This window comes from Quercus lobata, chromosome 8 (assembly GCF_001633185.2).
Source record: "Quercus lobata isolate SW786 chromosome 8, ValleyOak3.0 Primary Assembly, whole genome shotgun sequence".
Lineage (NCBI taxonomy): Eukaryota > Viridiplantae > Streptophyta > Magnoliopsida > Fagales > Fagaceae > Quercus > Quercus lobata.
In genome coordinates, this window is record NC_044911.1 from 19,538,550 (window position 1) to 19,552,287 (window position 13,738).

At 31.2% G+C, this 13,738-nt stretch overlaps 1 protein-coding gene across 1 annotated transcript; it reads left to right on the forward strand.

Annotated features, from left to right (window-relative positions):
- LOC115954844 (beta-glucosidase 18-like) lies at positions 1–6,760 on the forward strand. The gene is made up of 12 exons (XM_031072802.1): positions 1–186; positions 369–435; positions 520–578; positions 1,445–1,520; positions 1,605–1,679; positions 1,875–1,962; positions 2,629–2,881; positions 3,264–3,379; positions 4,764–5,016; positions 5,136–5,238; positions 5,491–5,599; positions 6,319–6,760. The coding sequence occupies exons 1-12, from the start codon at positions 4–6 to the stop codon at positions 6,572–6,574; spliced, it is 1,638 nt and encodes a 545-aa protein (XP_030928662.1). The 5' UTR covers positions 1–3; the 3' UTR covers positions 6,575–6,760.
- Positions 6,761–13,738: the final 6,978 nt, after the last annotated feature.

Below are 13,738 nucleotides of genomic sequence, written 5' to 3' on the forward strand. Positions count from 1 at the left end.
GACATGGTTACAGTTGAAACCAAAATGACAATCACAACGTCCCAGCTCTTTTTCTTGGTCTTCACAGCTATACTTTTCTCTTCTGCTCATTTTTCTGCTCAAAGTTCCAATGAAGACGAAGAAGATGTAAAAAAATCCCACTTCCCAGATGGTTTCCTCTTTGGAACAAGCACTTCATCATATCAGGCATTATTTCTTTTTCTTCCTCTGTTTAGTTACAAATGAGCCTCTCTGTAATTGTTCATAAAATCAAAATTGCACAGTATATGTTTAATGTGAGACTTAATACACAACTCACACACTTCAACATAATTTGGGGAATCACAGGTTGAGTCTGAGATTTCTTTGATGCAATTAATATGTTATAGGTTGAAGGTGCATATCTTGAAGATGGTAAGGGTGCTAGCAACTGGGATGTATTTTGTCATGTTCCAGGTAAAGATACATATAAATATATAATCACTTTTCAGCTAAATGCACTTTGATCAATATTGACTGTTTGATTATTTTAATGTTCAGGAAATATAATGAATAATGAAAACGGGGATGTTGCTGATGATCATTACCATCGCTACCTGGTATAAAGCTTGACATTAATTTTTCAATTCACAAACCTTTGAATTAGTCGGAGAAAAACTGATTTTAGAATAAGAACAAAACTTACTTACAATACTTAGGTTACTTAAGTGTTGTTTCCTAAGTTCTCCTCTTTAAGATTCAGTTTTTTATTTTTTTTATTTATTTATTTAAATAGAAGTGTATTTTTAGTTAAGTACAGTCACACAGCTGAATTTTAAAAGAGAAATCTAAAAAACAACGTTTAAGTACTGTAACTAAATTTTCCCTTTAAACTAATAAACTAATAAACTCTTGCGTGATTTCTTGGGGATAAGTCATTTATGATGTTTAGTGAATTTGGTTTCTGAAGTTTCAAACTGTGTAAAATGATCCAATTTGGTCTGTAAGCTAATATTGACGTGGCATATAAAATTTTTTAATGAAAATATTGCAACTTTTTTAAAAAGATGATAAATTTAATATAATAATTAAAAAACATGTCTACATACATTACTTTAAATATTATATGCTAGCGATCTATTGGATTAAAAAAAAAATGTCACAGGGCAACCACGATTCACATGGCCACATTTTGAATTTCTCGATTAACTTATAGTGAGCTGTCATGGTGGCTACGTGACCTTTTTTTAATCCAATTAGTCTGTGGGCATGCGATCTGTAACTGTAAGTCATATAAACTATTTATTATTGTAAACATATCAAATTAATCAAATGATATATTATCGTACGTGTAGATTACAAAACTTATCATTTTTCAAATCTTAAGGATATGAAAGTTGAAACTCTAATAAGGAAAAATTAATAGAATGGAATGAAGTTCAATGACCAAAATGGTTGTCCATCCTAATTCCTTCTATATGCACAGGAAGACCTTAAGATAGTGCAGTCTTTGGGGGTAAATGCATATCGGTTCTCGATTTCTTGGGCAAGAATCCTACCTAGTATGTATCTGAATTCTAACTTGTCATTTACCCAATTATGCCAATTCATAATTTTACCAACTTATTATTTCTTGACCTTAACAGGAGGAAGGTTTGGTGAAATTAACCCAAGAGGAATCAAATTTTATAACGAAATCATAGACAATCTATTGCTCAGAGGTAACCTTCTAGGTTTCTTTAAACAATTTTCATATCTTAATTTCTTTATAGTTTGCTATTAACTTATTTCTAAGAGATATTTAGAATTCAAATCGTTTCGCCCAATTATCAAATTATCAAAAAAAAAAAAAATTTATTTACAATTTATGGTCTTGAAATAGCAAATATTAGCAAATGATTTGATGCATGATGTAGGAATTCAACCATATGTGACCATCCACCACCATGACATTCCGCAAGAACTCGAGGTTAGATATGGGGGATGGCTCAACCCTCTGATACAGTAAGTCTCAAGTCTCTGCCTTCTCTACATCGCAACAAATGCATTATCAAATAAATAAATAAATAATTCTTCTTCAACCACACATTTTGTCACAACTTGATGCATGATATGTTGCACTTCTTCCATCACATTTTCTCCACCATTTATAGTTGCTCGTGTCATCAAGTTAAGACAAAAAAATAAGAATAATGTTTTCAAGTTATGGCAAAGAATAAGAATAATGTTACATTGTTAATCTATAATATTTTCACAACAAATTTTATATAGCAAACTACTTTTTTGTTTTAATTTAGGTGTACCACTAAAATGACTTTTTGCCCACTAATAATAACTTACTACCTAAAATTTATTATGGAATTGTTGTAAAAGTATATTGTGGGTAGCATTATTAAAAAAAATAATTTTTGAGACACCCAATTGCATACTTAATTTTACAACTTGTTGACTTGTATGATTATGTGTCTCTTGAATTGTGAAATTTGGTGTCAAAATAGGTATGAAATTCTGGCTTAATTTGCCATGATTTTTAAGGGCCCCCTATACTTTGCATCCCACTCCTAAAATATCCAAATTTTCTTAAAATCTTACCCTTTAATTTGTTTGTTTGTGCCTAATAATAATGAGTTATGTAGTTGAAACTTAAAATATATGACGGCTTTGGTGTAGAAAAGATTTTGTGTATTTTGCCAAAATTTGTTTTGAGAAGTTTGGAGATAGAGTAAAGTACTGGGCCACAATCAATGAGCCGGGCCTCTTCGTCAATAGGGCCTATATATGGGGAACATACCCACTGGGTCACTGTTCAAAGCCTTTTGGAAATTGTTCTTCTGGCAATTCTGACATAGAGCCTCTTATCGCCATGCACAACATGTTGCTATCACATTCCATGGCTGTTCATTTATATCGTAAGCAATATCAGGTAATTTTTAGTGGGCAACAACCAACAAGGTTCTTATATATTGTTTTTTTCACTATTATATTATGCTATTAGGAAAATGATATTGATTAATAATTCATATAAAGATAGGAAAATAATAAAATAAAAAATTAATGTTTTGACAGTTTTTTTCATTTTTTATAAAATTAATGTCAAAACTTTCTTAAAATGGATTGTTAACTAATGTTCTAAGTGCATTAGTTAACATGACCCATATTATTATTATTATTATTATTTTGAAGCCGCATATTATTATTAGCATTATTATTCTTTGGTGTTTTGGATTGTTAAGTTAGTAAAAGATTGTTCCTTAAAAAAAAAAAAAAAAAAAAAAAAAGTTAGTAAAAGATTGATTTTCGTGCAGATGAAACATGGTGGGTTTATTGGGATCGTTGTAAATGCATTAATGTATGAACCCCTTACGGATGAAGAATTGGATCGGCAAGCTGTTAATAGAGCATTGGCATTCGATTTGTATTGGTAAGGATTAAATTTAGAAAAGCTCTAAAATTATTAATTCTATTTAAATATTTACAAATTTATTTGAAAATAAATATAATTGATGTTATATAATTATAATATATATAAATTTCTCAATTATGATTTTATTTTATCACTTTATGTTTTAAAAGTTGACATATTATTTTATTGATCTATGTAATAAAATTTATGATATTTTAACATCAACTTAAATTTTATTTCACATCACATGACTTTAGGCAGGTTACATTCCTCCAAATTTTGAACAACGGTAAATATGGGGCTTTAATTAGGAGCATTAGAATAAGGTTAAGTTTGGGGTCGTACGAGAAATAGGTAAAACTTTGAGGTATTCATTTTTGCTTTATTATTTGGGGGGGGGGGGGGGGTGCGGGGACAAATATGCATGTCTAATACTCTAATGAAGAAAAAAAAATAGAGACATTTTAAATATGAGATGCCCTAAGATATGAAAGTGGGAGAGAGTGATGGGAAATACAAGAAAACAATGAAAGGATCAAGAGAACAGTAAGTTAAAATTGACTTGATTTTGAAAGCTAAGAGATTAAATAACACAATTACAAGTTGAAAGACTAAAAAGTGATGGGAAATAGAAGAAAACAATGCAAGGATCAGGAGAACAGTAGGTTAAAATTGAATTGATTTTGAAATTTAAGAGATTAAATAACACAGTTACTAGTTGAAAGACTAAATTAGTAATTTAATTAACATTAAAATAGTAGTGAACTTTTACTTTTACAAGATTCTTTAAATTCATAACTACTTTATGATGGTTTTACAAATATCACTATTGAACTATGATTTGAGTGTCAATTTGTTTTTTGGATTTTTTAATTTGCATGATTAAACTTTGGATATTAGGTCTGTGAGAAATTAAATCAAATTTCTTTTAACATTTTCCCTTACATCTTAATAGATTTAACCAGATGATGTACACATAGTGCGCATACTAAATCCCTTAGGATTTAATTTGAAAATATTTACAAAATATTTGGTCTGTCACAACTTTAATATCTAGGAGCTTAGTTATTGAAATCCAAAATTGACACTCATCTCAAAGTTCATAAGTGATATTTCTAAAAACTCACTACTTTTTAGTGCCATGTTTGCCTTTTAGGGTTTTTTTAAAATCCTTTTTATTAACAATTAATGACAGTTTTATTCCCAACTATTTGCGGTTGACTCTAAAACATAATTTGTTTCAATTTATTATAGAAAATTGTTTCAAACTCAAAATTCTTAAAGTGAACAATATATATATATATATATATATATATATCACTTTAAATTATTAATGCGACAGTAGTTTTTTTTTTTTTTTTTTTAATGACTTGGAACAGTCGATTTTATTCTATACATGCAGGATACTAGATCCCCTAGTGTTTGGTGATTACCCTCCTGAAATGCGCCATATACTTGGAAGTGAATTGCCAAGGTTCTCCCCTACAGAAAGAAAACTTATAAAAGGCAGTCTCGACTTCATTGGCATCAATCACTATTCAACTCTATATGCAAAAGACTGCACCCATTCTGCTTGCACTGATGGCGAAGATCGCCCAATCCAAGGCTTTGTAAACACCACAGGATATCGAGATGGCGTTGCAGTTGGAGGACTGGTATGCTAAATGCTAATATAATTGTTCCCTAGCTAGCTAGTCCTTATAAGTTTCCCTCTATTTGTATTTTTTTTTTTTTTTACAATGCGTTTTCTGCAAGGTTTCTTGTTTCTTTGCAGACTGGAATGCCAAGGTTTTTTGTCGTTCCAGAAGGCATGGAGAAGATCATTGACCACGTTAAGAAAAGATACAATAACAAGCCCATGTTTGTGACTGAAAATGGTGAGTGTAATAGCCACACTATTTTATTTTTTCCCCCTCTAAAAAGAATGAATTAACTTATGCATGTAATTCTAGTTTCAAGTTTAATTATTTGACATTTTTACCTTAACATATAGCATTATTTTAAATGCTTTTTTTTTTAAGCACCTATTAGGTGTGAAAAATGCCTCCTGCATTTTTAAAGTGTAAATACTGATGGTAATGTCTCTTGAATTTTAAAGTGTGACATTTCAATCTTTAACTCGTGTTCAGGGTTTACGCCACCAGAGAAACAGAGTGAACAGGTGCAGGACTTACTAGAAGATATAGACCGAATCAAGTTTCATAAGGCCTACCTTGCTGCTTTGGCCCGAGCAATAAGGTGAGAATGAACAGAATCTTAAAATCAGAGACCTACCTTGTTCCAACCACATGAATAATGTCTTTACTCAACGAATTGAAAGTTCAAATGAGACATTGGTTAAATGGCACATGTATTTAATATATGTGTCATGTTTTCTTTATGTACATGTGAGTTAAGAGAAAGTACTAGGATAGCGCATCCATCGAAGTTGATAGCGTCATACCCTTATTGTGTATAGTGGTATTTTTTTTTTTTTTTTAATTATAAATACAATAGAATTTTAACCTAATAACATCCATTCTATGATAATCACTTTTTATTATTAGGTCAAGTCATTAATTACTTTATAATGTAGATGAGATTTAAATTTTGATTTGAGACCAAAAATTTTACTAATTGAGCTAATTAACTAAGACCCATTAAATTTTAATTGTAGTTAGAATATACAATAAGTTTAAGTTTAAACAACTCTCATAAATTAGCTAACTCATCAGAACAATTAGAAATTTAATATTTATTTTTATTTAAAAAACTAAAGGTTATTTCTTTGTGCATATATTTAATATTTTCATGGTAGAAATATATGTAAAAATATAAACCATTCTATTAGTTACTTAAATTATTTAAATTTATAGATAACATGATTTTTATTCATCAATTAATAATAATAATAATAATAATAATAATAATACTTGATTAATATCAGAATAAGAATTTGGTTTGGATGATATTGACAGGAGTGGGGCGGATGTGCGAGGATATTTCATATGGTCCTTGATGGACAACTTTGAATGGGTACATGGTTACAAAAAAAGGTTTGGACTTTACTACGTTGATCGCCAAACGTTGAATCGCACTCCGAAACTTTCTGCTAGATGGTTTACAAGTTTCCTTACTAACAATAGTCACAGCAATAAAGATGAATTCTGGGGCGACTCGTTCAGAAACAAAGACATGCTTAAAAGATCAGGGGATAAGAAAGCAGATATATAATTCTATCATAAAATCATTCTGATTTGCTTTTTATTATTGTTCTATTATTCGATCTTGTGGTGCACAGCCATTGTTTATTTGATTAGATGATAACGAATAAGCAGTAAGCTTCACTAAAGACAAAATGTTAGAAGATGCAGTAAGCATGACTTTAAAGATAAAGGATAGTGCAAAATGTTGTGGCAATGTCTCCCTCTATTTCGGTGTTACATTTTTTTTGTTTTTAACAGCAATTAGTCGCAAACTCGTGCGATGCACGGGATAGTTTTAAATCAAATGTCAACACATTCAGATTTAAACATCTCTCTAATTTCAATTATTGAAAGCTAAATTGACTTTGATATAAGATGAAACATGTAATATTATGAAGTAATATTAAAAATAAGATAAATACAGATATTATGAAGTAATATATTACAATAATCATAATATACTTTTACATTTGGTTTAATAAATATTACAAAAGAACATCGCACGGGAATGCTACTAATTTTTTTAATTAAAAATAAATAAAAATTATATCCATAATAGAAGGACATAAAATATCATTACTGTCCCAAAAGATGACACATAGATCACAGTTTTAAGCCGAAGCTCCTCCCAATAGTTTTTAATTTGCACATATGTCCCAATACCATGTATTTTTGCTATGGCTTTTTTTTTTTTTTTTCAATTTCATTTATTTCATGACTTCCACTAAATATTCATTGTATTCATAATATTTAAAAAATGTTGAAGTAGAGTTGTATCCTCAAATAACTAAATAAAAGAGTTTAATTCCTCTCTGTTTCAATTTAAAACCAAATTGTGCATAAAAGCAAAAAAATTTCCTTTGTTCCACTATGTCTTTAGTACCGAAATCACAAATCCATTAAAATCAAATTGTGCCTAGAAAATCTTAGAGATTGAAAGACAACTTTAAAGTGTTTTTTGCATCTTCTTCCTTTGTTGCTTTGTAGCAGTCCTTGAATATGCCCTTTTGTTTTCCTTGGGTACAGATGTTGGTGTGAGTTGCACATTGCTTTGAACATCAAGTTTCACTGATGTAAACCTAGCAATAGAACAGGTTGAGGAATGTATTACAACATATACATCTTAAATATCATATTTGTAATTTTGCTAAATTAAAGAATACGTATTTCTATCATTTTATCAAGCTAAATTGCTTTGTCAATTTCTTCAAAAGAGTCAAAAAGTTTCTTGACGGAGTAGAATTCCCATCCTTACTTGAGATTATAGTCATTTAGTTGTATTTTTCTTCTTAATTGAAGAAAAATATAGCATTCACATACTAACTTCAGAATTAAAAAATAAATAAATAAAAATAAAAACATGATTATTTGATAAAATACAAATTGTACATAGAAGTAATTAAAACAATGGAAATCTTGAGATGAAACAATTAACCCAAACATAAAACCAAGTTTGAGATAACCAAGAAACTTAAATATGCAATCATATTCCAATTTCAAATTCTTTCTACAAACATATTACCAATAAATATGCAATAAATAGTACATAATAAAGGAAAGACTGGTAAATACTTGACTTTCCTCGTCTTGTAGTTGTATTACCAAATAAGCCAGATATCAAAATGCTAAATCCTTACCTGCAAAATAGTAAGAATCCAATTTTCAGCCAAGAAACATTAATAGAAGAGAAATAGTGCATTACAGAAAGTTTGAAACAGTGTAGTATAGTGCAGATTTTAATGAAACAGTGCAATGTAGTGCAAATTTTTCTTTTTTAATCTCCTTCATATCATCAAACAATTTGATTGTGAGAGCAGGCAGCTTACCCTCATAAAAAAAATGAGAACTCTTCCTATATATGTTATTTTCTTCAAGAATTAAATAGATTAGCATAAAAAAATTTTATGATTCTATCCAATGAAAAAACAATCACCTGCATCACCATAGTTGCTACTGTTAGCTAACTTTAACTCATTTTTTCCATAGTGACCAATAATTTATAGAGGCAAAGGAACCCAGATATTAAAAGCAAAAGCCTAAACTAAATCCTCTAATTGATTTAAGAATTCCATTTTGTTTTATGCAGTTACTTTCAGTTATAGTCATGTAGCCTTGCAAGTATTTGAATGTATCTTATCTAATAATGTATCTTATCTAATCAATGTGTCAGCTGCATCATAACTTGCATGTCCATATGTTCATGTGTTTGAAGACAAAAATAATGTTGTTGAGCAATATAATATTCAATTCTGAAAAACTAACCTCAACATACTCCACACCAATTTCGCTAAGATTATCAGGAATGTTGTGTAATGAAAGCAAGTTGATAACTCCACCTCTCTCAATTTCCACTAAATAAATTCAAACCCATAGCTCAGTTTCCACACAAAAAAATTCAAATTGATTATCACCATTTTAATATCTATTTAAAATATTGAAGATGTAACTCACTTCAAAAAATATTATCGTCAAAACACACTACTAAACTCAATTACAAAGTTCCAAACCTAAGACTTATCTAATCGTGTGCACAAACTCAATTACAGATATAAAAGAAACACAACTAAAACAACACATATTAAAATAATAAGCCAACAGTAAACTATTGAAGTTACAAAAACCAACAACTGTCACATAAAAAGCTGAATAAATCCCTCTAGAATTACAAAACAGCTGACTTCACTATCTGTTGCAAATGCAATTCACAGAGTTCCATCTTTGGGGTAGCCCAAGACAACGAAGCCCCACATTCTACTATTGGTTTTAATGTATCACACCACTTAATTCCAAGACACATCTTTCAATTTATGATACAGAAAAGAAAATAAAGCTCAATACAGAAAATTTTATCAACATATACTCAAAAACATTTTGCAAAAAATAGTAAATTGACCCAAAACCACCTACTCAAATCAATAATGCATTCACAAAAGAAAATTCCCAAGTATATGTATAATGGTATTTTTTTTTAAGGATTGAAAAGAAGTGGAGCAATTATTATGACAAAGAATTCCATTAGCGTAATCATATTTATAATGAAAGTGGTAGAACACAAAGTGTTTTAGAAAATACCAGGTATTGACACATAGATGGCTAAGAAAGTGAGTCCACTTAGAAGCACTTTGCTTCATGGAATAGGATATTCTTCAATTACTAATTCTCATGGCCCTTCAAACCACCCATGGAACATAAAATTATGGTATATAACACCAATAACCTAGAGGCCAGAGGTCAGAGGTTAGTTCGTGTTGTGTTTTTCAGGGAAAAGATGGAGAGGTTGAGAGAGAGTTGAAGAAGAAGTAGATATCTTCGATTTTGCACGGGTTCAACATTAATCAAAACCAATTATCCAAATACCTAAATTAAAGAAAATCAAACCAAATCCAAATACCTAAATCTAAGATAACAAAAATTAAAATACCTGCACTGGTAGTGGCTTTGGCAGTATATGACGGTGGTAGGAGGCTGGCACTTTTTGCCACTAAAGGAGTGAGAGAATGCCCATGGGATATGATTTCGGGGTTTTGAGAATTGAGAGAGGCAGAGGCTAGAGAGAACGGCAAAAGAGAGAAAAGGTATAAAACCTAAAATAAAAAAGAAAAAGAAAATAGTGGTAGAATTGGGTTCCGGTTTATAAAACCTAAAATAAAAAAGGAAAATAAAATAGTGGTAGAATTGGGTTCCGATTTTAAAAAGGTTTCATTATTATTATTATTTTTTTAATATTGTGCTGATATGGAAAATTGTGGGAGTTTCAAAAGTTTCGGTTTTATATATATATATATATATATATATATATAGATTATCAAAGAGGTTTGTGCTTATAATTTTTTCAAAACATATCTATTAGACTAGCTATATGCTTTATGGACTGAATATTGGGCTGTAAATAAGTACTACATATTTATGATGAGTGTAGGAAAGATATGATTTAAAATGAGGAATTCATTTAAAAAGAAGGGTGGCCCATATTGATGAAAAGACGAGAGAGAGTCATATGAGATTATTTAGTTATGTTTCGTCATAAAAGTAGGTAAGAAATGTCATGTTATCTCCATAGTGAAATAACTAAATCATCCACAATTTAATTGTCTCTTTGAACTGAGATTAGGCCTGCCCACGGGTCGGTCCGGGTTGGGTTTGTGCCCAACCCGGAACCAACCCGACCAGATCGGATGGTCAGAATTTCAACCCGCTGTCGACCGGCATGGTTGATTGGATCGGAAGGATCAAACGTTCAATGGAGGGCGGTCGGTTCGGTTGGAGTTGGAGTTCTGAAAATCAGCCAAATTTCGGCTTTTTAACGACGAAATTTCGGTGATATTTTCGTCGGATTTTCACTGGATTTTCTTCGGATTTGTCAAAATCTCATTAAGTTCAGCGAGATCTTGGAGAGAAAACCTGCCAATCGACTCGCTGTTTTTAGGTTCTAGAGGTCGAGATTCGCTGCCGACCATCACCGGCGTCGGGTTGGCTGGTTGTCAGGCTAGATCGGACGGGTTTATGTGGGTTGGTTGGGTCACGGTTTTGTTGGACACCCCTAACTGAGATATTGGAATCTCCCAATTAGTTAGATAGGATTTTTTTTTTTTGGGTGATTTTAAAATATAGGTTCTAAGCCTATTCCCCTCCATGGACAATTTCTCACTCTCTAATCAAACCTTTTTTAATGGATCTGCTATATGACTTTTTAAGTCAATTGAAACTTTCCTTTCGAGAGAAATTGCTTCACTATTTTGTTTCTATCTACATGTCAAGAATTGATGATGCTGAAAAATCAATAGTAAGTCACACGGCCTGACATGCTCAAAACAATACCTGTAAAACGAAAAGAAAAGATCTAACAGAGAGCACCACTGTGATGTCGGCCAAATACCCTTCGAAGGTCAAGTTAAAACTTCTCACAACTCTAGAGTGCCAGAGCTGGGATGAATTATGTGTACCTTGGTTAGTGAGGGTATTGGGGCTTTTATAGTCGTAGAGGGTTGACATCTTTTCCTTAGTTTAGAAGTCTTTTTCTTATAGGAGTCCTTATGAGCGTATTTTACGGAACCCTTTTCTTATAGGAGTCTTTCTAAGCGTGGGGCACAAGATATTTCCTTGTATACGCATGCGTGGAGGCCAAGTTTAGATTATGTCAGAACTGTCAATCTCGTGCATACCCTTCAGCTTAATGTCGTCAGCTTTTCATCTTTGCCCCAGGTTGACCCAGTCAATATGGAGCCGTAGACTCCATACCATTGCTATGTGTCAATGGATACAAGGCCGACGGATTTGTTTGGAATGTCGCCCTACCCCCTATATCAGTGAGTATACTTATAATTTTATCCTTATCAAGAATTATCATTGTACATATGACTATGCCCCGCCAATCTTGATTGGCCATCACAATTTATACAAATAGGAGGCACAGGTTTCATCTACATTGGCATGTCTTCCAAGAAACAGCAAAATCACTCTACTTCTACTCATGCTTTAATCAAAGCGATAAAGTTTGATTTTATGGTGGACCTAGTAATGCAGGTTTGTTTAGAATATTTCCTAGATACAGTTGCACCACTAAGTGCAAAGATATATGCACTTACGGATTTTGTTACTTTTTTTATCAAATATCATGTTCACATCAGTGAACCCTTCTAGTTTATTTGGATACCTAGTGTACCATAATCCATTGTTTAGGATGTATTTCAAATACCTTAGTCCTAACTATTTCCTACCAGTGGTCTTCCTCTAGGTCACTTGTGTATCTACTCAACTTGCTAACAGAGTACATTCACTATGCTTGTCAAGTGTAGTTCATTATGTACATAAGACAATCAATTATTCTAGCTAGACGTAAATTTACATCCACAGGTGCTTTCACTGTACTACCATCATTATCTCCTAAATTTCTCAACTATTTTATTAATACAATGTGATTGAGATTATAAGATGAGTCCATTTGATATTATAGTAATCTTCATTATTATTATCACACCAACAATACCTAAATCCTTCATTTTGAACTTATTAGTCAAAATCATTTTGGTATCTCTAATTAATAATGTCATTATTGCTACCTATAATGAGTACATCATCAACATAGAGACACACAATGACATAGCCACTTGTGGTATCCTACATGAACACTTCTCACATTTGTTAATGCTAAACTCATTTAACATCATTGCATTGTCAAATTTCCAATGTCTTTGCTTTAAACCAAACAAAGATTTAACAAGAGCCTACGCACCTTTTTTTTCTTGTACATGCAGAAACAATGAACTCCTAATGTTGTTCCACATAAATTTACTCATTCAATTTGCCATTCAAGAATGCTGCTTTGATTTTCATTTGATGCATATCAAAGTTATGCAATGCTTCAAATGACCAAATTGACCTAGTGGTGGATAAGTCGCTTAATTACATGTCTGTTTTTGAGATCTAATATGTACTCCCTCGACCATATCGTATCATTTATGTTAGAATTTTAATGATAAGCTGACCAGAGGTCAAATTCTATTTTAAAAGTTCAAGAATTAAATTGACTTCATTGATAATTGAAGGACTAAATTGAACTTTGCTCTATAATTAAAGGATCAAATGAGTATTTTTAGACTTTTATTTATTTTTAAGGATTTGGTGTTGTAAGATATTACTGGATCTGGCCAAAAGTAGTTCAATTAAAAACTTTGTAGTTTACTTGACACTTTTTAGTAATTTTTAATAGAGAAGTTTAGGTTCAAATCTTCTCTCTTTATTATAACTATTGAATTATATAAAATTGGATAATGTAAAATAGTTTTAATTTATATTGTAACCCAAAATTGAACCTCAGATTTTTTTTTCTTTTTTCCTTTTTTTTTAATAGATTCCTAGCCAAGAAATGTTTTTATTAAAAAAAAAAAAAAATACTGATTTTTTCTGTGTTTGCCACACACTGAGGTATAAGCGGAAATAAACCAAACCGTCACCGTCTAGCCTAATTTCCTAAAGCGACATTGATTCCGTCATTTAAAGCGCCAACTGGAAAAGGTGTACCTGGGGCTGGTCTGGCTGGGGGCAGATTGCTTCTTTTTTTTTCTTTTTTCTTTTTTCTTTTTTTCACCCCTTTGGTCTGATAAGATTTTAATTTAAGTTCAATTGTAATAGATATAATCCCACCTTTTAATGACTTGAATTAGGATCAACTATTGAATAAGATTTTTTGAAT